Source organism: Anastrepha obliqua, chromosome 4, assembly GCF_027943255.1.
Source record: "Anastrepha obliqua isolate idAnaObli1 chromosome 4, idAnaObli1_1.0, whole genome shotgun sequence".
NCBI lineage: Eukaryota > Metazoa > Arthropoda > Insecta > Diptera > Tephritidae > Anastrepha > Anastrepha obliqua.
In genome coordinates, this window is record NC_072895.1 from 27832918 (window position 1) to 27857105 (window position 24188).

General features: G+C 39.0%; 1 protein-coding gene across 1 annotated transcript; it reads left to right on the forward strand.

The window, feature by feature from the left end:
• Positions 1–6026: 6026 nt before the first annotated feature.
• Positions 6027–23833, forward strand: LOC129245340 (O-acyltransferase like protein-like). Its single transcript, XM_054883440.1, has 8 exons — positions 6027–6527; positions 6675–6913; positions 7015–7208; positions 11929–12381; positions 16548–16667; positions 16803–16913; positions 22320–22550; positions 22800–23833. Exons 1-8 carry the CDS (start codon positions 6284–6286, stop codon positions 23542–23544), a joined length of 2337 nt encoding a protein of 778 aa, XP_054739415.1. The 5' UTR covers positions 6027–6283; the 3' UTR covers positions 23545–23833.
• Positions 23834–24188: the final 355 nt, after the last annotated feature.

Below are 24188 nucleotides of genomic sequence, written 5' to 3' on the forward strand. Positions count from 1 at the left end.
CAGGGGCGTTGTGTGTCATGAGTTCTTGCCACAGGGTAAAACGGTCAATAAGGAATATTACCTGCAAGTTACAGACAATTTGTGCGAAGCAATCCACCAAAAACGCCCGGATTTGTGGAAGAACAAAAATTAGCTCTTGCATCTGATAAGGCCCCTGCTCACACTTCGTTGCTTGTGCGCGACTTTTTGGCTAAAAACAACATTCTAATGATGCCACAGCCACCGTATTCCCTAGATCTGGCCCCCTATGACTTTTTCTTGTTCCCGAAACTGAAAAGGCCCACGCTACGATTGAGGACATAAAGACGGAATCGAAGGAGGAGCTGAACAAAATAAAAAAAATGATTTTTTGAAGTTGCTAGATTGGAAGGGGACAAAATAGATATTAATGAATAAATAAATAATTTTTGAAAAAACACAAAGTTCGCGATACTTTTTCAACATACCTCGTGTATTCAATACACACAATACAATCAAATTGAAAATAATAAAGGTAGAAACTTGTGCATTTCGAGGATATTTTTTATTATTTTTCTTTTTTTTTGGGTTCAAACAACGCACAATATTTTATTTTTTTGCTACAAAATTACATGAAAAAGAATGGATTCATAACCTCTTTAATTGTCTGTTTGGTCAATTTGACGACCGAAAAGTGACAATGGACTACCTGCTTTATTGTGTCATACTATGGATCAGAATCAGAAGTCAATGCTTTAAATTCAAAATTAAAATCAGAAAAATTATTCGGCCTCCCGCACACGCGAGGACAAGTCCACATCTTTAAATGTTTGTCTTCAGTTTTATTCGTATTGATGACCTATGTACGTATGTATGTATGTACATATATGTATGTGTGTGTAGGTGTGTAAATAATAAAATCCAAGGCAAATCATAAAGTTGATCTGCACCATAAAGGACAAAGTTACATTTTTGAAGTTTGCGCTTCCACTGGAATATTTCCTCACACATATAAAGGGTGATTTTTTAAGAGCTATAGGAAAGTTTTACAAAAAACACACGTAAAATTAAGAAAAATACATGAAATTTATATTTAAATCGATAGTACAGTCCATATAATTTAATGTTTGAAGATTATTTCATGCAAATGTTGACCGCGACTGCGGTTCAAATGGTCCATCCGCTTAGTCCAATTTTGGCATACTCTTTCCAATGTTTCGACAGGTATCTCACATATAAATTTTTTAATGTTGTCTTCCAATGCGTTAATTGAAGCGAGCCTGTCTCTGAATAGACATGAGCTTTAACATAGCCCCACAAAAAATAATCTAAAGACGTTATACCGCACGATCTGGGTGGCTAATTTACAGGTCCCGAACGTGAAATAAAATGTTCACCGAACTCGCCTCTCAACAAGTCCATTGTTACGCGTGCTGTGTGGCATGTGGCACCGTCTTGCTGAAACCACATGTCATGCAAGTCAAGCTCTTGCATTTTGGGCAAAAAAAAGTTGGATATCATTTCACGGTAGCGCTCACCATTCACAGTTACGTTACGACTCGCTGTATCTTTGAAGAAGTACGGTCCAATGATACATTGGTAGCTCTTGCAATTCTTCTGGCTGATCTTCACTCCAAAATCGACAATTCTGCTTATTTAGGTACCCATTGATTCAAAAATGAGCTTCGTCGCAGAACACAATTTTTCGATAAAAAAGTGGATCTTAAACTTTCTTAACAGATCACGCATTTTTATAATAAAATTCAATGATTTGCACCCGTTGTTCGTTTGTAAGACGATTCATGGTTAAATTGAAGACCAAACTGAAGATGTTTGACAGTGAAACAAAACACGAAACGTGCGTCAGCTGTTTAAACCAACTGTTTGAAAAGATAATAGCTAAAAAATCACCCGTTCGTTATATAATTACATACTTACATACATGCATGTGACATTCTGCGCATACAACGCTTCCAAACTGGTTTGCGGCTGTAGTCTTTGCATCTGTCTCCTTTTTTTTCCTTTCGTGTTTTAATCACAAAATACTTAATTCCATCCAAAAAATTAAGCACACGAAATGTTCGAATATTGAAAAATTCCTTTAAGCAAATATGAAGTGAAAAGTTCCTAACGATTTTTTTTTTTTCTTAAAAATATTTTTTTTCTCGGTGTGGCCTCCATTCAGAGCAAAGCTCTCCAACATTTGGATACTTAAAAAAAGAAAAGGTTTTTCAAGTTCTTTAAAATACGCCTCTATTGCGAATGGCCTCAGAATTCGATGTTACTTTCTTTCCCTGAAGGAATGTCTTCGTGTGTGGAAACAAATCAAAATGGCGGTTTCTCAAAAAAAAAATCGATTTTTGACCAAAATTTAGGCCTCAAATTATTTATAAAAAAATATATTTACCGATGCGAAAAAAAACTTCGATTAATTACTAGAAATATATTTAAGAAGCTCGTGTTAAAATTCAAGATTAATCGGTTTAGCCGTTTTCGAGTAATGTTGGTCACCGACTTTGAAAACATCATTTGGAGAAAAACGCGCTGCCGCTCCTTGTACTTTCAAGCATTCTGAAACGCCTTTTCAAATTTTCCTGTAACTTCGAAAATATTCACCGCAACGATATTAAATTTTCTGTGCGTATTCTTAAATAGCCGAGTGCAAAAATTGTAAGGGATCACGCTGTTAAGTATGATAAATAAAGTTATAGCTCTCATAATTCACAAAAGGCTATCCAACTCATTGATGCAGGGATTACGCAAGGAGCAAGCCGGCTTTCGCCCACATTGCGCGTGCGTTGATCATGTTAACACCTTGCGAGTAATCGCGGAGCAGTCAGTAGAGTGGCGGACGCCTCTTTATTTATGCTTCATTGACTTCGAGAAAGCTTTCGTTACTCTTAAGCACGCAGCTATCTGGAAAGCGCTCGCCTGCAAAGGAGTGCCTGAAAAAATAATCAATATCATCAAAGAACTGTACGCGGGCGTTTGCTGTCGCGTCAAACACGAAAACGTTCCAAGTAACGGGGTCGAGGTGCAAACTGGTGTGAGGCAGGATTGCGTACTATCTCCGCTGCTTTTCAGTTTGGTTCTGGATTTAGTAATGCGGCAAACATGTGAGACTAACAGAGGCATATCCTGGGGTATGTGTGGCCACCGGGAGGATTTAGACTATGCTGACGACATATGTCTGCTGTCGCATAAATATTCGCACATATCAGCAAAACTTCATACGGTGAACGAGGCCGCAGCACAAACTGGACTAAAAATCAATATCGCGAAGACTAAAGTTATGCGCAGCAACACCAGCGAATTGCAAGCTCTTCAGATTGCCGGCACACCCCTAGAAGATGTAGATCAATTCTGCTACCTGTGGAGCATTATCTCCATAACCGGCGGGTCAGCAGCTGACATACGTAACCGTATATCCAAGGGATGCGCTGCATTTGGCATGCTGGATAAGGTGTGGAGAGCGTCTCACATCTCCAGGCATACCCAACTCAAGATTTTCAATACCAACGTGAAATCCGTAACGTTGTATGGGTGTGAAACTTGGAACATATCAGCATGTGTACTACAGTCGCTGCAAGCCTTTCTTAATCGTTGCCTACGCAAGATTATGCGCATATATTGGCCCCAGGTTATTAGTAACGCTGATCATCTCTGGATCGTGACCAAGCAAACACTAGTCCACATAGAAATTCAACGCCGTAAGTGGAAATGGATCGGTCACACGTTGAGAAAGAAAGGATTGGAACCCCCAAGGCAGCCGCAGACGTGGGAGACCAGCCAATACGTGGAGGCGTCAGGTCGACGCAGAAGCAAGAAAAGCAGGCCGTGCGTGGAACGAAATTAAATGTTTAGCCTTAGATAAAATTAATTATAATTTGTTTATTGAGGCCTTATGCTCCAGCTAGGAGCATATAAATATTCTTAAATATACAGTGCCGCTCAACTGAATAGGTTTGACTTATTTTTTAGACTTAGGACATAATATCTTCCTAACGAGCACTCGGATTTAAACCAAATAAATGTTGTTAAGTAAAACGATCAATTATTTATGAAATACAAAAGTTTTTTTTTGGTTTGGTTTTTATATTTTTTTATTATATTTTCAAAAACATAGCTGAAAATCTACATTATTTTTGGCTCAAGTGAATAGGTTTGACCAACAAAACTATAAAAAAAAAAATTATTCACAGCAATATTTCATGGCACTTGGTAACTTAAATAATAAAAGACACTATTTCTGCATTATTTAATATTTGGTATCACCACCCTTATTCTTAATTATTTCAAACATTCGAGTTGATAAGGAATCGTAATATTTTTCAATTGCACTAAGTGAAATAGTTGACCAGGCTTTTTTAATCGCTTCAACCAGGGTCGCCGAGTCTTGAAATTGTCTTCCCCCTTCATACACTCTCCTGGATAAAAGTCCCCAAATGTTCTCGATAATATTTATGTCTGGGGAGTATGGCGTCCACCCGAGCAAGTTGACATTCTGGTCCTTAAACCACTGTTTTGTAACCCGGGCTGTATGGATGGGGGCGTTGTCTTGTTGGTACGTCCACTGAATAGGTCCAAAAAACTGGGGAAAAGCCTTTTGGAGCACAGTCTTGTAGACATTTGCATTCATCTTTGATGAAACAAACTGCAGCTCGCAAGTTCCATGAAACGATATGGCTCTCCAAACCATTACGCCTCCTGTACAGGCGTGATGACGACTCAAAAAGCATTCCTTTTTTCGCATATCGTAAAAATAGTAGTGGTAGCCATCCGGTCCGTCGAGATTGAACTTTTTTTCGTCGGAGAAGACCACAGCCTTCCATGTCATGTCCGCGCAAATCGAAGACGCGCTTCCTTCTGTACATCATTGAGAGGAGGTTTTTTTTTTTTATTTTTAATCTCTTTAAGTGTTTAGCACTCCGAATAACTCGTTTTACCGTTGCCAAACTAGCATTTACACCGCATTCATCCCTGATTTTACTGGCAGAGAGGTGGGAATTCGAAGCAGTTCGAAGGATTAGTCGCCTCTCTGATGCCATTGTAGCTTATTTTTTTCCTCTTTTCATTTTTTTCTCGTAATCGGCTTCATTACGAAGAAAATTGCTTACCACGTTTTGGCTTCGACCAATCTTCTTTGCTATTTCACTATGTTTTAGGCCAGATTCAATATAGCCTTTAATTTGACCTTTTTCAAAATCGGTTAAAGATTTTCCCCGACCCATATTAAAAAAAATGGTAGCAATTACTTTAAATTTAAGTAGACCAAAGAAATTATATGTTTTCAATCACGCAGTCAATCAAAAAGTGAAGTCAAGGTTGTCAAACCTAATCAGATGAGCCAAAAATAGACCACACATTTAGCGAATTCCACAATGAAAGCAAAATTCTGATTTACCGTTGCATAGAACCCGTTACATTTTTTTGTCATATTAATATATGAGTAAACAAATGAATGTTCAAAACAAAAAAGAAAGAAGGAAAAAATGCCATAGGAACAAAGAGAGAAGAAAAAATAGAAGAAATAATTTTCAAACCTATTCAGTTGAGCGGCACTGTATGTATATTAAGAAAATAAAATAAAAATAAAATCGATTTTTTGAAAATTCTAGCTGTATATGACCCCTTGAGTGCCCAGCGGCTGGTTAAGCAATTACAAAAAAATCCGCTATGTGCGCAGGGCTAAACCACCCAATGTGCGCTGCTATAAATACTGAATTTTGATATAAAAACTTTAAATAAAAAAATTTCAAAATTAATCAAAACATTCCACAGTGCAAGACGACACTTTCTCGTAAAAATGCAACCGACGCTTTACACAGTTGGCGCTGCCGGCAAACGCGAACAGTCATTTAACTAAGAATCGTACATTTCTTGTCATTATTAATTTGCAATATTGCTGATTCTCCCAAAACTAGGCGCCTAAATATTGCAGTAATGTAAATTTAAATATGAGCGCACCCACACACACACATACAGGCATACATATGTACTTACATGAGGGCGTAAATATGTATAAATTAATAAAAGGGAGCCATGCAAAGATTTCTTGCTGCAGTTGCTGTAGCAAGTTGCTGGTGTGAAAAACGCTCGTGCAAATCCCTTTGCGATCGCTAAGACATACATTTTTGACGGCGGCGCTCTTATTCACTTCATCACTTTCTTTACGCGATAGTTGTTTGGCCAGGAAAAGTTTGTCTGTGTGCTGCAGTCCGTCCCCAGCATCAGCTTGTTAAAGGTTGATAGTTTGCAAAAATTTTTGCATTTCATCGTTTGCGATCTTCAGTCACTTTTCGCGTTTTCCAACGACAACACCAAAATGCGGACAATAGCTGCCGTTATTGTGACCGTACTTTTAGCGTCCGCAGTGGCCAGTGGAGCAACGGCAACATTTTCGCGCGGTGAACACACAAACGCGACGGAGGGGGTGTCACTGGCGCGTATCAATTTCCTGGTTGGTGTGGCAGAGTTGGGCGCGTTGCACGAAAATGGCACGCGCTGTGGCAGAGAACTTGAAACACTGCTGAAGGCTGTTGCCAGCAAAGAGTTTTGGAGCTTAAAAGGTGTTTATGTGTGCGCTGGAGTTACTATGTTTTTTTTGTTTTTTTTTTTTTTGCAGTCTGCTTAAAGTGTTAAATTATTCAGTGTTTCTTTTGTTTGTGTTTTGTGTTTATCTTCAATGTTTTTTTTTTTGCATTCCACGCTCAAAGTGCTCGACTCTTTTGGCGCGCCACCGAAATCCTTCAGCTGGGGCAACTACTACTGGTTCGCTTCGCAAAAGCACTGCGATGATCTAAATACGCCATACGCGGTCGCTTTCTCACCGGCACATCTGCGCAGCTATAGGATGAACCCTTTCAACGTCACCAGTCCGTTTCGTCTGCGCCTCACCATGATTTACATGCGCTTCTCCACGCCTCGCTACATCAATTTGCGACTGCCATTTGAGGTGATTCAAATCAACCGATACAGATCTTTGTGTTGTTTGTATTAATGTTTGTCTGCTTAAATGTGTGCCAAATGGGTATTTGTGTATTTTTTGTGTAACAGTCTTTTATTCATATCGGCTTGTGTTTACCGCAATCCTGCGCGATCGCAGCGCTGCAACGCTACACAGACGAATATTTTCAGCGCGGCGACTTTGTGATGCAACGCGACTTCGAACTGCAATTGCAATCGGTGTCGGCCAGAGCACCGACTTTCGGTTTAGATTTCTTCCAGCAAACCGGAACTATAATTTCCATGTAAGTGTTGTGCGTGAGTGTGTGTGTGCATGTGTGTGTTTGGAAAGTTAGTTGTAAACAATGTTGCTGAATAGAAAAATCAAATGACGCAAAGAAAAGAAAATGTAAAAAGAAATAAATTGAGGTTAAAAGATATAACAAATACTTGTAAGCAACTTAAAAAAAATGGATAAAAAAAATTTCCTAGCAAATAACACTGTGCGACAAAATCAAACTTTTTCCAAAATAACAAAGTTTTGGCCAGACGCTGACCAGGCAACCGCCCAATATGAGTCAGTCGCTTCTGGATTTTTGTATTTTCACCATGTCTTTGCATACTGAGGGGCCACTTATTTTATTAAAGCTGGTTTCGATTCGTCTTTGTCACAGAAACCTCTTCGGAATAGCTAGCTTTTAGATCGCTTCCTCCGTTCCTGCCCCTCATTGTTGGGGGTTGCTTATTTGTTAGAACTTATTCGCAACTAACCTGCTACTACAGGCCGTCCGGCTATCCGCAACCGGCCGACCCCCACAGTAGCTCAGAGCTCAACTTCGTCGCCCGATCCCAGAGGAGTGCGGCCTCCGGGTGGCAATGGCTTCTGTTAAAGGGAACAAAAACAAAAAACAAAAATACTCGTGCGTGTATTGGCGTAGGCATATAAAAATACCTAAAAATATATGAGTCGAAAAATATACAAACTATTCCTAGTAAAAATTCTCTAAAAGCAGCCATTGCTGAGAGCTGGGAAAATATTCCAAGAAATGTCACGAAAAACTGGCTGACTCTTTGGAAAAACGTTTGCAAGCGAAAATTAATGCAAAGGGATACTGCAAAAAGTATTAGCAACTAAAAGGCCAGTCACAACGCATCCGCTCCGTCCGTTACGGCAACGAATTTGACTGACATCAAAAATATGTTATGAGTCGAAGGCAACACATACAGTAGGGAGCAAAAGTGTTTCCATAGTTAACATTGTCAACTTTGTAAGCCAATAAAATGCAAACGAATGAAGCAAATCAAAAAAACTTTTTGTTCTAATAATATGTCTTTAAACCTCAACAAATTGCCGTATATGATAAAAATAAAACAGAATCAGTAAAATATTCAAACAGAAAAAATCAAAACAACTCCATGTGTACAATTTTGCACCTTCCGTTATTCTTACTTTTGTTTGATTTCTTAATTCTCTTTTCAGCAATAGACATGCGGTTTTACCGTTATATGTTTTGTTTGTTCATTCTTCGCTTATAAGATCCAGAAAATCACGTGTTTCTTATTATTCGAAGCAGATTTGTTGATTTTAGCAATTAGCCTATAAAGTACCGCGAAAAAATGAAGAAGCTTTCGTCTGATGTCGAAAATAGTATTATTAGCCTAACTGAAAGTGGCTGTTCGACTCGTGCTATTGCAGATCAGCTTAAGATTTCCCATTCAGCGGTGTCCAAGGTCCAAAAAAGACGAAATGTTGCACCCAAAAACATTATTAAAGGCCGTAAACGCCTCTTAAAAGACTCTGACGCCAGACTAATGATGTCGAAAATGAGCTCTGATAAGTTCCTAACACCAAAGAAGGCATCTATGGGCATAGGAGTCGGTGGACAGCTAGAAGAGCACTGGCTAAGATTGGATATGTGGCAAGTGTGAAAGAAAATAAACCAGCTCTATCCGAGAAGAATGTCAAGGCTCGATTGAAATTTGCCCGGGAACACAGAAACTGGACTCTAGATGACTGGAAACGTGTTATCTGGTCAGATGAATCCAAGTTCAACCGTTTTCAGTCGGATGGCAAGCAATACTATTGGCATAGACTCGGCGACAAGCTTCAAAAACACCATGTGAAGCAAACCGTCAAGCATGGAGGAGGCAATGTCAAAGTTTTGGGATGCTTTACTTGGTGGCACATTGGACCATTACAAAAAATTGATGGTATAATGTTAAAAGAAGACTACCTCAATATTTTGCAAAGCCAACTATCAAATTTTCTGGACAAGTGTGCATATCCCGAAGAGGAAATTACTTTTCAACAAGATGGGGACCCGAAGCATACTGCAAAAATTGTCCGCGAATGGTTAAAAAGCCAAAATTTTAAGTTGATGGAGTGGCCAGCTCAAAGTCCCGACCTCAATCCAATTGAAAACCTGTGGTCAATCGTGAAGCGACGGCTCGGGGAATATCAATCAGCGTCATCCAACCTAGACGATCTTTGGAAGCGTGTAGAACTGGAGTGGAACCGAATTCCAAAAGAAACCATAGAGAAGTTGGCCGAGAGTATGCCAAACCGAATAAAAGGTGTAATAGCTAATAAGGGTCTGTGGACAAAATATTAATTTCATATCATATTTCATTTTGTTCACTAAAGGTGCAAAATTGTACACATGCGAGTTGTTTTGGTTTTTTTTGTTTGAATATTTTGCTGATTCTGTTTTGTTTTTATCATATACGGCAATTTGTTAAGAATTAAAGACATATTATTAGAACAAAAGGTTTTTTTGATTTGCTTCATTCGTTTGCATTTTATTGGCCCACAAAGTTGAGAATGCCAACTATGGAAACACTTTTGCTCCCTACTGTACGTGTCGTATCCTAGATTCAACTCCAAATGTGTTAAAGAATGCACGTGGTGCAACAACACAATACCACACTTTGTTGGGCCCCGGCCACTCTGATGTGGAGGGAAATGAAAGAGCGGATTAGTGTGCAAGGAAAGGCTCTGAGCTGATCCTTCAGCGAGTGGTAGAGGACTTAAGCATTCCTGTAAACGAACTATGCACTGCCATTGACTCTGGCCAAAACTGAATCTTAAAAGGACAAAATGTCTGGTTGGATTCAACAAATCAACCCCCAGCGTCCTCACATGTGTTATAACGGGTCATTATACTATTGGCACCGTAGCCAGTGGAATGGGTGTTTCTCACAATGACTTTTGCAAGAGCTGTGGAGATGAAGAAGAAATTGAGTCGGTGCAACACCTTCTCTCATGATGCTCTGCACCACTTCAAAGAAACCATGCCAAATATCTTGGCGATTATTTCTTTGAAGGCCTGGGAAATTCTCAAAATGTCTCGCTGGAGCGACTAGTTAACTCCTTAAAAAAATAACCAATTGGTTTACGCAACTTAGTCACGGGATGGAAATCAAATACACGTATCACAATGGGCCTTAGGACCACCGAGTGTCTTGTCTTACACTAACAAACTAGTGAACCTAACCTAACCTAATTGATCTATTCTGTTTTGCTGAGTTCGGTCATTACACTGTGCTACAAAAGAGAATTCAGCAGAAATACTTTAGAGGTGATGGTATTTTTCTTGCGGGTTTTGTGAACTAAAATAAGAATCGAAATATGAAATACGTATAGACTTATAACTCAATTGTTTATCGACTGATTTTCAATCTTTTATCTATTTAAGTGAGAAAAACTTGGTCCATTCAAATGGTGCATTTTCCCTGCAGACGGAATTTTGCTTTAACTTTTTCGCTTCTTTCAACTTTGGCGATGTTTTTGCGCATTATTTAAAAAAAAAACTATACTAATTTTAAATTGATAGAAAAGGTACTTTTAATATCGCGAGTTTGGTGACCTGCTTCTATGAAAAGCTTTCTTCTGGTAAAAAACCATCCGAGTTTACGAGGGACGACCGCTATTAGAAATAATTTCTTCTATTACTTTTATGTTCAGCTTCTTAGCGGACATCAAACGAAAAGGTTTTGCTAAAATCTATTGTGGCAATAGTTTCACTGTGGCGCCAATGTACGTTTTAGACGTCGTGTCAGTCAAATGCATTGACGCAACGGACCCATTGTGGCAGCCTTACAACTGTTAATCAATTTTCGTTGATTTTCATAACTGTGCTTATCAGACCACACCGAAAAATCACTCCGATTCGAAAGTTTTTACTTTCATTTTTTAATTGTAAACGAGTCTCGCAAAGAATTGATTTACGATACAAAAAAATTTTCGATAAAAACGATCCTTTCACATTGTCTCATCGAACGTTTTTCAAAACGTCAAATAATAATAATTAAGTAACTCCGTTTCTTTTAAGCAAGTTTTAGTGAATATAAACGAAATGAGAACATTTAGTGTACAAGGTGCCGCAAATAGTACTCGAAGAAATGGAGCTTCACTTGTTCTGTGCTTTTCTGAGAAATAATAGCAACAGTCAGGGGAATGCCGATGACCGGGTGAGAGACCTCTGATACCAATTCAGTCGGCCGCTTCCAGTTAAGCTCATCAGCAATTTAATTTCCGTCTAGTGTGGGAGAGCCATTCAACAAATATTGTCCGCATAATCTGGGTCTTCAAAAGGCCCGTTCAGACCCCAGGATATACCTCTGTTTTCCGCATTATTTGGTCCAGGTCTAGGAACGCTATAAAAAACTTATTGACGAACCGCGGTACGAAATATAATAACAAATATTACGCAACAGCGAAAGTTATTTACATCCTTACATCAGAGCACTGCTGGATTAGTTTATCAAATTCAAAAATTACCCAAAGCATCACGCTTTAATTTCGTTTTACTTTTAAAAGAACTTGTTTTTTTTCTTAATAGAGGGTGTTCACACATAATTATTGATTACTATTATAATTTAAACCAATTTTGACGCTCACGCAACTTATACCAAAACTTCAAAATTGAATGCTAATTCATCCCTACTTAATAAAATGTTAAATTTACGCTTAAAGCTCTTTACTGCACTGCTATGAATAATGTTAAAATTTCTTTCTTACCACAGCACCATTCTCACCACACTGCTATTGCTGATTGGCTTAGCTGAAATCGTGCATCGTTCCAAAGAGAAGCTGCAGCTACAACAACTGCTGCTGACAAAAGCTCCCCTTGTCGCACCATCAAATGGTGGTGTGCACATAGCCAACGTATCGGTGGAGCCAATAAACGAAAGTGCTGCCAAAAGCTCAACACTGGAGGAGCTTTTGCTATGTTTCCGATTGGCCGAGAATTGGCGGCGTGCACTCCAGCCAGAGCGGGCAAATTCAAATGCAAACTTTTTGAGCGCTATTGCCGGCTTGCGCACCATCATATGCCTTTGGGTGTCCACTTTCCACGTCTACTACTACTCGTTGTTCGCACTATCGAATGCACCAATGATGTTTGCTGCATTGGCGAATTTTCTATATCAGCCGCTTCTGCAGGCTGTCTTTTTTGTGGATATTTTCTTTGTTATGAGGTGAGCTTATATTGAAGTGGAGTTAACAAAATTATTTTTTATGTAAGACTTCCAACAAGGTGACCAGTGCACCCATTTTAACAACGACTGAAAGAATTTTTTTAAAATATAACAAAAACGTTTAATTGATGCACTGTGATGAGACTTGAATTAAGAGCCATTAATGTCTCCTTTACCAGCAAAAGGGTTTTAAGGCCTTCACCTCATTTGAAATGGTATTTTTTGGGTGTTTCTTTAAAAGCGTGTAATACGGAAACGATGAAAGATTTTTTATTTTAGTTTTCAGTATTTTATTGCTTGATCCATTGTAAAAAAATAAAAATGTTCTTTTACCCATACAAAGTTCGTTCAAAAAATTTTTAGCCTTCAAAAAATGGTCTTCCAAAAACAGGTATGTCGCTGGCGACACGCCTTCCGGACTCGCAGGCGTTTAAAATCAAATAGATAAAAGGGTTCTTGTTCAGTGTGAATGTCGTTATCGTGTGAACTACGATCTTAAAAAAATTGACAAAATGGCGGATGTTCAAAGATGAAGAACCAACCGTTTTTTGACCTTTCTTTTATCTTTAAAGGTCCGAAAAAATACTAAAAAATTTTTTTCCGAATGATTGTTGTTCACACGATAACGACATTAATTCTAAGTCATTTAAATTTTATATCAAAGAAATTGGTTCAATAGAACCGACTATATCTGCCTCCATTGCCCATGTGAAGACCATTTTTTGAAGGCTGACAACTTTTGACCAAATCTCGTATAACCAAAAAAAAATAAAATATGGCAAACAAAAATTAAAAAATCGTCTTTCATTTCCCTTTTACATGCTTTTAAAGAAACATCCAAAAACACCATTTCAAATGAGGCGAGGACTTTAAATATATCCATTCTGGAAATAAATAGAACAGAGGAACCTCTAAAGGGAGAGATTAAATATTTAGGAATTATCCTGGATAATAAACTCACCTGGGGGGCCCACCTCAACTCAGTAATAAAAGAGGCAAGGAAAAAACACATTTTGGGTAAATTTTGGGACCTGAGCCCTAAAATGACCTTCTGGATCTACACCCAAATGGTAAGGCCATGTTGTATGGAGCATTGGTATGGTGGACAAAAACCAATGAAACTACTACTATACCAAAACTGTGTAGAGTACAAAGCTGGCGCGCCTAAGCAAAACAGGGCATATGAGAACCACCCCAACTGGTGGGATGGAAGCGCATATAAATCTACCACCGCTACACATAGAAATACATGAGGAAGCTGCTAAGCAAGCACGCACTTTTCATATGAAAGAAAAACGTATGCCAGGAGATCTTACTGGACTCCTCAATATCCCATACATTCATGACCCAGGCGAATGACCACACGAAGCCAATACTAAATTTACTAAGAGATATGAGATTATCTTCCCGTTGACGGAAGAGTGGTATACTAGCCCCATGGCAAAGAGATTTTTAGAGGTGTACTACCTTGCAGACTGTTATTCGGCTCTGAGCGAATTTGACAGATATGACGACGTGAAACACAAAACGAATGACGTAGAATCCAAAGTTCCCCTCAAAATGTGTTTTTCACCATACCTAACGAGCAAACCAGGTATCTATCATCCTTGCACTAGCCCAACATGGCTACTCGATGACTCGCGAAAACGCTCCAATCGGTAGGAGCAGGAATAGTGGGGCCTAGAGCATACAAATCTTTAACACTGAGTACAGATACCAAAATCTTCCATGCGGAGCTTTTCGCTATAATGAAAACAGTGGAAATAGTATCCAAAACTAGAAGAGCCTCAGACTACTCACCCACTTTATCTGCAATACACATTTCAATACAAGAGGACTATCCAGCACTAGTTTATGCAGATTTTGCTGTGATGCAGAGGAGTCGCTTAATCACCAATTGTGAAGCACTAGGCCACAGGCGACACATAATCCTCTGCTCGTACCTACTAGGGGACGAAGACTTATAAATGCGTCCTCCTAAGAAGCTGGTTCGATTCCTCGATATTCTTGATTTTGACCGAGTTTAACAACCAGTTAGGTTGACCTCGCTGGCTGAAAGTTATCACATAGGCCTATTGGTCCTTAGTGGTACCAGACGATGCTTGACCCTTACGTTTCCTTGCAAAACGGCTTCTTGGAATGAGCCTGTGTCTTTTGAGCATCTAAGTAAGCTCTGAAGCTCTAACCCCGAGAAACATTCTCACTTATCATATTGTAGAGCTCCTAAGCATTTCATTCGGGTTCTAGCTAATGAAGGGCAAAAAAATAGAAGCTGTTCAAGCCGACTCCGAACGGCAGATATTTTCATGACGAGGTTTTTCATGGCAGAAATACACTCAGAGGTTTGCCATTGCCTGCCGAGGGGCGACCGCTAATAGAAAACTGTTTTTATTAATTTTGGTTTCACCGAGATTCGAACCAACGTTCTCTCTGTGAATTCCGAATGATAATCACGCACCAACCCATTCGGCTACGGCGGCCGCACTTAGGGGCGCAAAATAGATCAATCTATTCGCAGTGCATAAAGGCCTTAGCCCAACCCATTACCATATAGAAAAAAACTACGTTAAGTGAAAGTGCAGAAGTGAAACTTTCAAGGCAGACAAAGAAAGAGGGAGAGACCCGAGAGACAATGAGAGAGAGAAAGAATATACATATATCTATAAGTTCACAACATTTGCAGAGAATACAAATAGACAAAATTTACAAAGAACGGAGAACGGAGAAGGGTCGACCGCTGTAGGTAAACGCCGGGAACAAACCGTCGCAACAACGCGCACTACTCCGAGTGTTTATCACCCGCAAAAACGCAACGATTCCAGGCCCTACAAGTTTGCACCAACAAACAAGCGTCAAAAATTACAGGGTTGCCCATATTCGACGGACCCATATGTTTTTTTTTTTAAATCAAAGAAAAACACAATTTTTTTGATGTTGACGACAATAATCATTTTATTTGGTTCAAGTAGATTTGTTGACATCACTTTTTGAATATGATATCTCTCAAATGGCCGCCTTGAGCCTGTACGGCGTATTGTGCCCGTTTTGCAGCATTTTCCATAGTTCTAGCTAACATTTCGGCTGGAATAGCGGCTATTTCCTCACGGATGTTGTTCTTGAGCTCTTCTATGGTCTTTGGCTTATTAATATAAACCTTTGATTTTAAATATTCCCACAAGAAGAAGTCAGGTGGCGTTAAATCGGGCGAACGCGGTGGCCAGACAAAATCGCCATTTTTCGACATTAAACGACGAGGAAACAATTTCTTCAAAAAATCGATGTGGTGCGATCTGTGTGTGGTGGAGCGCCATCTTGTTGAAACCAGAACTGCCTCATACGCTTTCAACGAATGATTGGCATCACAAAAGTGGTTATCATATCGCCATAACGCTCTTGATTAACGGTAATAGCTTGACCATCTTCATTTTCGAAGAAGAACGGCCCAATAATCGTTTTCGCACTAACGCCGCACCAAACAGTGACTTTTTCGTCGTAAAGAGGTACCTCTTGAATTTCGTGAGGATTTTCAGTGGCGTAAATACGGCAATTTTGCTTGTTTACCGTCCCATTCAATAAGAAATGAGCCTCATCGGACATGATGATTTTGTTCTTCTTCTTCTTCTTTTGACTTCTTTTGTTGAATGCAAATTTGAACAATTTGAAAGCGCTCGCGTGGCGTATACTGTTCCATGGTAAAAATCTGCTTGGACTGACGCTTCCAACGTGGTATGTCATTAAGCGATCTGACGTCTCTGTCAAAAGATACAGGGTTGCCAGATGGGTCCGTCGAATATGGGCAACTGCCTACTGGGGCAGTATTATTTCTCGCTAGAAATTAGCAACCACAAGGAAAAACTGAGGAAAAATAGTCTAAAGTGTATCTAAGATAAGGTATAGCTCTCTCTCTCCTTTTCCTCTACGCTATATCTTTCTTCTCTCTCGCGGAACGAAAAAACGTTGCATGGCTTTGAAATTTTACTCTCCATTCTCGCTCGTCCATCGACGCCTAAAAAGTTTCACTTCAAAAATGTTTAACTTTGTTATTAAGAAATATTGAATACCCAGCCACCAAATCACCCTTTAAACTTTCAACTTGCACACTCAAATTAATGGGGGTTATGCAAACATATCGACTTATATAAGATTTATAAACATATTTTTTTCAGCGCTCTCCTGCTTGTCTACAATTTTCTATCAACTGAATCAAGGCTGAAGGCGATACGCCAAAATGGTTTCGTGCAGAATACAAAATTATTTGGCCAGCTTGCATTGAATCGGTATTTGCGGTGGGTATAGACAACAAGACTATTATGATAAGATTTCACTGAAGTATTTATTGTTGCTGAATTTCCATATCTGCATACATATGTATGTGAGTATATGTGTGTGCATACATAACTGCTTCTTGCTCACTTTGACAGGCTCACGCCAATGCTCATCGTCACCATACTTCTAAGCGACGTAGCCTACGATTTGATCAACACATATTCACCCTTCTACTTGGGCGCCAACAGCGGCTATTATTGCAAGCAGTGAGTACATATTTATTAGAGATATTTACTAGAGTACATACATAGAAGTTTTATATATTACATTACATAAATACAGTGCACTCGCGGTAACTCGAATAGCCGCTAAGTCGAACGACGTGCTAACTCGAACACATTTTTTCCCCTATTGACTTCTTTGTAACTCGAACAATAAAAAAGCGCTATAACTCGAACAAAAAAACAAATTTATTTGTACACACATTCTTTTCAAACATGTACATTTTGTACATAGATACATATGTAATAGTATATGTATATAAATTATATGTATACTAGTGTATTGTCCATATGAATATTTCGGCGTTAATATCCCGTTAGTTTTCTGGGAACAACATCTTGCATTGACCAAATTGCTTTAAATTTGTCATTTGTAGTGTATCAGTGCACGTGAGTAATGGATCGTAAAAGGTTGAAGTGTTTAACATTAAAAGAGAGGGCTGAAGTCCTTAACAAAATTAAACGTGGACGTAGTGTTACTTCTCTAGCGAAGGAATATGGGGTAGCCAAGTCCACCATAAGTCTTATAAAAAAGAAAGATAAGGCAATTTATGGCTTGCACTAACGCTACCGGCAACCATAAGCTTAAACTTCTCGTTATTGACAAAGCAAGAAATCCTCGTGTTTTCAAAAATTTTAACTGTCCGGTGGAGTACAAAAATTCCAAATCAGCCTGGATGACTTCGGCGATTTTCAAAGACTGGTTTCATAATTCGTTCATGCCGCAGGTAAAATCCAGATTCATTAAAACAATTTTTTTAACCAAGTTAAATGACTTTAATATTTAGGTAAGAAAATATTTGAAAGATGGGGGACTACCTGAGAAGGCTTTTCTTCTAATTGATAATGCCCCATCACATCCCAACGAAATCGAATTAAAGTCCGAGGATGGTTTAATTTTAACTATGTTTATGCCGCCGAATGCGACACCATTGATCCAGCCAATGGACCAAAATGTAATTCGTATAACGAAACTATACTACAGAAATTTTCTGCTGGCTTCCATTTTCAACAATCGATCGAAAAATCGATATCGATGACTATTTTTTTAACATAGCACACTCAATTGATAAGTCGAACAAATTCGATAAATCGAACAGCGCCTGTTTTAATTAGTTCGAGTTATCGCGAGTGCACTGTATTTCCATTTCTTCTTCACTTTTTTGCTGCTGATTATAAAGGCACATTCTGCGCGCTATTCGTTCATTTAATCCATTCAAATTGTTACAAATTATGCAGCCAATAGGCAGATATGTATGTGTTAATATATGTATGCATGTATTCATGTGTGTTTGAAATGTGTGAAATGTGAAAAAATAACGCATAACCCGAATTAATTTAAATCGGATTTGGTTATGCGTGCATATGATTTAATCAAATCGGCATTGATTAATGAAATGATTTTCAATTAAAGACAATTCAGAGTACAGGAAAAAATGTTAGCAAGCACAGCGTTTAATGAATTTTATACAAAAATGATGCCGCAGCATCCTACAGTACATACTCGCATGTGTGTATGTATGTACATATGTATGTATATGTGTATGTATGTGTGTAAATACTTACAATGCTTGTCGAACGCATGTCACACTCTGTAACGCTCATGTAATCGAATTCGAGAGTTAATTACCTTCATGTAATACATCTGTGGGCAGCGATAGCCAGCGAAAATCGGACGCAAAGGGTGGCGTATATACAATATTTTATTACATGAATATTTCTTGAATAAAAAATGTGTTGAGAGTTGATAACAGCAGTACAGCTTTAAATTGAGATTTCTATGAAACGAGGTTCCTTATTAAGGGTTTTATTGATTTAAATTCAATTAGAAAAAGGAGTTCGTTGAATAACTTCAGATTGAGTGGCTGCGTATGTATGTAATTAGTTTCCGTATTTCCAATTACATACAAATTTATTTACATATTTACTAGTAATTGTTGAACAAACGTTTTGTGTCTCCTATTTATTAGGTTGGGTTAGGGTAGGTTGACATGGCTGGCTGGAAGCAATCATATAGACCTTTTGACCCTTAGTGGCGCCAGATGGAGATTGCTTTTTATGTTTCCTTGTAGTAGGCTTCTTGTAATAAGCCTGCGTCTTTTGCCAATCTAAGTAAATTCTGAAGCTCCAACCTCGAGAAACATTCAAAGCTATTTATTAGGTTGGGGAATAAGTTCGTAGCGTTTTTACCTTTTGGACTTGGACTTTTAATTAAACAAAAAACATTTATTATATCAATAAGTTAATCACGTATATATTCGCTTGCTGCTTTCAACCTCTTCCCACATCTCGAACAATTTATTGATACCGTTCCGCCAAAAATGGTTTGGTCTGATGTCGAAGAAGTTGTTGAGCTGGTGTTTAAACGTGCGGACCTCTTTGTTATCGAAGATAACGCCCTTCATATGGTTTCACAGAGAGCGGAAAAGATGGTAATTGGTCGGTGCAAAATCCGGAGAATACAGCGGATGTTGAAGGACCTCCCATTCAATTTCTTGGAATGCGGCTTTGACGACTTGCGCAACATGGGGCCTGCCGTTGTCGTAAGGGAGTATGGTTTTTCCATGTCGATCAGATCTTTTCAAGCTAATAGCCTTATGTAGCTGCACAATGTAGCTTGTCCTTGTCTTTGTTAACTGTGACATTCTTTTCGAGCATTTCCTAGTGCACCATGTCTTCCCAGGCCCACCAAACACATATCATGATCTTCTTTGGATGAAGATGCGGCTTGACTCTCGGCTTTGGCGTGTCTTCTGGATCCACCCATTCCTTTCTTTGCTTCATATTGATGTATAGACATCATTTCTCATCTCCCGTGATGATTCGGTAGAAAAAGCACTGTTTATGACCGCGAGTTGCTCGATGGCGGGTGAGATTTTTTTTTTAATCCTTTATTATTGCACTTGGGAACATAGGGCTTCAACGAAACATTTAAGTATTTCGTGGAAGACCGGGTCGTCTATGTCCTTGTGGGTTCAATTCCAATGCTGTTCTGCAAATGCTTTTTCTGTCCTTTCTGAGAGTGTGCCCTATTCATCGCCATTTACGACCACTTATCACCTTTTGGTTTGGATCTTGCTCGGTGATCTGCCATAAGTCCGTATTTCGGATAGTGTTCGGCCAAAAAATATACATACATATTATCCAAAGGCATTTATTTGTGAATCTTTGTAGTTTCTGCGTAATGCTTCTGAACACCAGCCACGTTTCACTGCCATATAAGAGTGTGGACTTTACGCATGAGTTGAATACTCTTGTTTTATTTTTCTGCGAGATTTGCCTATTTTACCAAATTGGCTGTAACCGTCTAAAGGCTGGCCTAGCTTTAAGCAAACGGTTTTCTGCGTCTTCTTCAGATCCAGCATTCGTTGAAGTTATGCTACCGAGATAACAGAAACTTTCAACGTACTGCACCGCTTCTCCCTCGATTACAATATTATTGGGATTTGTATTGTTGATTCGCATTGCTACCGTTTCCTTGCAGTTTATTTCCAGATCAATGTTTCGTGCAGCCTGCATGTCGGAATGCCTGTGTCAAAGCAGGTAAATATCCTCAGCATAGTCGTGATCGTGTAGTTCGCGGGCGAGATGCTGAGATGCAATTTGAAGGCGAGTTTCTTTGTTTTTTTTTTCGGTGAGGTCGTGAGGCACCCAGGCTCCCAATTTTTTGGTAAATCACATTCAATGATGGTTAAGTGGGGCTTGAAAATCGTTTTATGATCGCACTTCATGATTTTTCCGCAAATTCACGACTGGTTTGGCGACCGTTCTCTCTCAAAAGTAATTTGAGCAGTTCTTCATCGAATGCAAAAGACCTTCCGCCGCGGGACGTGTCATCGACGGCAAAGTCGCCCTTTTTGAACTTTGCAAACCATTTTCGTGCTGAAGACTCGTCTATGACACTTTCTTCATACACGCCTCAAATGTCTCAGGCTGCTTCGAATGTTTTTTGAGCAAAAAAGAGGAGGTATCGAAAATGTTGATGTTTTCCTCCTGGGTATTTCAGTTTCAGGCCTCAAAACTAATAAAAAATTAAATAACTGAAAAATACAATTAACATAGTTTTGTAGAGCGAAAAGAGTTCTATCGAATGAATACTTACCCTATCCCAAATAGAAAACAAATCGTTGTAAAACAAAAAAAAAAAATGAAAACGCTATGAAATTATTCCCCAACCCAATATTTATTTAAAACAATTTAAAAAATAATACAATAAATAACTGTATAAATTATCTAAGAGCACAAACGACGTAGCTTTCGTTTGCGTTTTGTAACATTTCTAGCTTTGTAAAGAATACATTTTTGGCTGCACGATGTGTAGAATGTGTCCAAGCTCGACCGGCTCGATTTTGAAGCAATCAGCTGATTTGCTGACGTAACCGGTGTTAAGACAGCGGTTTGTTTACGAAATACAAAAAAAACTGAGTATGTATTGATGGCACAACCTTCACTCACGTTATTTCGTTGCCCTCTGAACAGCGACTGATCGGAGATTGTGAGAATACGTGTAAAATGAGCGGGTAAACGATGAAGGGGATAATGAGATGGCGCCTATCGTGGTGCTGTTACTTCACTCTCAACGAGTTCGACAATATCAACTGATTTTCGTGACGTCACCCTACTGCAATTGGTGAGCAGTGTGACCGTGAAGTGTAAACGTAAAGTGAGAAAAAGTTTTCGTTTTCGTTTGCACAGACACTTTTCACTCACGATTATTTTGCGATTCTCGTTTGTGCCATGACAAAAAGTGGTCCATTGCCACTGTAGCCATGAAACTTTTGCCAAACTTTTCATATGGCTTTTGTTTTGAAGCTCGAGTCAATTTAAAGAAAATATGTTACACCGAAATTCTTAACTTGTAACAGAACTTATGGCAGGACTAAGAAATTTTGTGCCATTTGTATAGATAGTTATTTTAATCTTCTTTCGAAGGAAACATTGTGATAAAAGATTTATTTAAGTTAATGTTCTTGATACTATAAAAGTCTGTTGTACAGAGAATACCGGAGAATTTCTTTAATATGGGCTAATAATGGCCCTTATGGGTCGTTCTGAATTAGTTGATTTCCCTTAATCTAAGAGCTGATTTGGTTTCGACTTACTTACCGAATAGCTCGATTGGTAGTGGTTCGATAATTAGTTGGTTAAAGTGGTGATTCATTCAGAATCCAACTGGCCCTTCCGAACCATTCAGGTTGTGAATAAAAGGTGACTTTTTTAGTCAAGAAAATTATTTTAATTTTTCATCAATATCAATTTTTACCCATCCAAAGTAATCGTCAGTGATGTCTACAATTTTTTTATTATTTTTATTTTTTTATTTTTATTTTTTATTTATTATTTAATTCAAGTATTTACATCGTTTACTTATATTCCTTGCCATTTCGCTAGACGCTGGTGGTATAACCTGCTCTACATACAAAACTTCTTGGACATGCGAGATATCTGTTGCTCGTGGACTTGGTATCTGGCTTGTGAAATGCAGTTCTACCTACTCACCACAGCATTGCTATTTTTGTATGCCAAAAGTGAACGTTTGGCCAAAATCGTCTTCGCCACGTGTGCGTTGGGCTTTGCCATAATTGGATGGTTGTGCAATTACAACAATGGCATTACGTTTGAGTAAGTATGAGCTTATATGCTTCACATGTATGTATGTATGTATCGCTAGCCGCGGCACGCAATGTGACCGCAACATATGAGACTGTGATTCAGTAATACTCGCATACTCGAATACTCCTACCACCCCAGTCACACCTCGTAATAATGACTATATTTCCTTACAACCCATACATATCGACAACACGCCCACAATTGACACTCCAACAACACATGCACACATATGCGCACTCATCATTCATGCACATGCAGCCTAGACGTCCTACATTCGACGCTGAATCAGCTGTATGTGAAACCGTGGGTGCGCATCAATCCCTATCTCGGCGGTGTCCTTTGTGGCTGGTGGCTGCATCATCATCGCCAGAGGGGCGGCCAGCGATACCATTATCATCATCGACAGCAGCACCAACAACGGGAGAAGCAACAGGCCCAGTCGCAATCAGAATTTCGGCCATCACAGATTCATACGCAACAGCAGCAGCAGCAGCAACAACAACAACACCAGCAACAGCAACGAGCGCAACAACAATGTGAGACGGCGAGAAATAGTGGTAATATTGGTTGGTGGCATGCGGCTTTTTGGCTTTTCATCGCCATCGTCTATGTGGTGGCGAATTTCATGAGCTACTGGCGCAACACACCCACATGGCTGGTGGCATCAATTATGTCCTTTGGCAAATTGCTTTTCGCACTTTGCATCGGCGGCGGCATTTTGATGTGCGCCTGGGGATACGGCGGCCGCTTGAATGCCTTGCTAAGTGCGCATCTCTTTCGGCTGTTGAATAAATTCTGCTTCAGCATTTATTTGTTAACGCCCGTCGTTACAATAGTCGCCTATGGACTGCGCAATGAGCCGACCAGCTTCAATGAAATTGGCTCCGTAACGGATTTTGTTGCGGTGAATGTGTTGGCGGTGCTGTCTTCGTTTTTGGCCTATGTGCTTGTGGAGTTGCCCATGCAGCGGGTATGCAACAGATTGTTGTGCAAGCGGTGCTAGCGGCAGGAAGGCGAAGGGAAGCTGTGCTGGCAACAAGGGGAGCAGAACCAGGTGGGTACAACAATCAATAGTTGTGTAAGAAATCTTTCTATTTTTACTTTGTTAATTTTTATTTCTAATTTTATACATAAAATTACGTTACATAATCGAAGAGGAATTATAAAATTTCCTTTTACTTGTATTTATATGTACATTTTTATAGACAAGAATTTTTATGATTCATGTAAAGTGTAAACTTTTAAAATTTATGATTTTTTGTTGCAAAACTTTAATGCTCATATTACAATAAAAAATAAATGTTAAACTAAAAATATAAAAATAATAAAAAATGCAGTATGCCAAGGCACGTTGAACAAAAGGTATGGCAAGAGAGCGCAAAAACAACAAAAACAAAATATTAGCTTGGAGGAAAAAAATCCATTATTTTTGCGTAAATTTTTTGTGCAAATGGTTTTAAACTCTTCTATGGTCGATCTTTAACCCCAATCTCATGTCGTTCCATTTGGCACCTTAATCCCATGTCGATGCGACGGCGCTTATTTCTGCTATATAACGCCAACAGAAAATTAGAAAAAATGCATAAGGTATCTTCTAAGCTTTAACTAAACATATCCGAAGAGATTTTTTCAAATTTTTTTATTTTA

Bases quoted from the DNA above. Each gene is read 5' to 3' on its own strand.
- LOC129245340 (XM_054883440.1), top strand. From the start codon at position 6,284: ATGCGGACAATAGCTGCCGTTATTGTGACCGTACTTTTAGCGTCCGCA. The intron at 6,528-6,674 runs GTGTTTATGTGT...CCACGCTCAAAG, and splicing joins AGAGTTTTGGAGCTTAAAAG to TGCTCGACTCTTTTGGCGCG. The intron at 16,914-22,319 runs GTGAGTACATAT...CCATTTCGCTAG, and splicing joins AGCGGCTATTATTGCAAGCA to ACGCTGGTGGTATAACCTGC.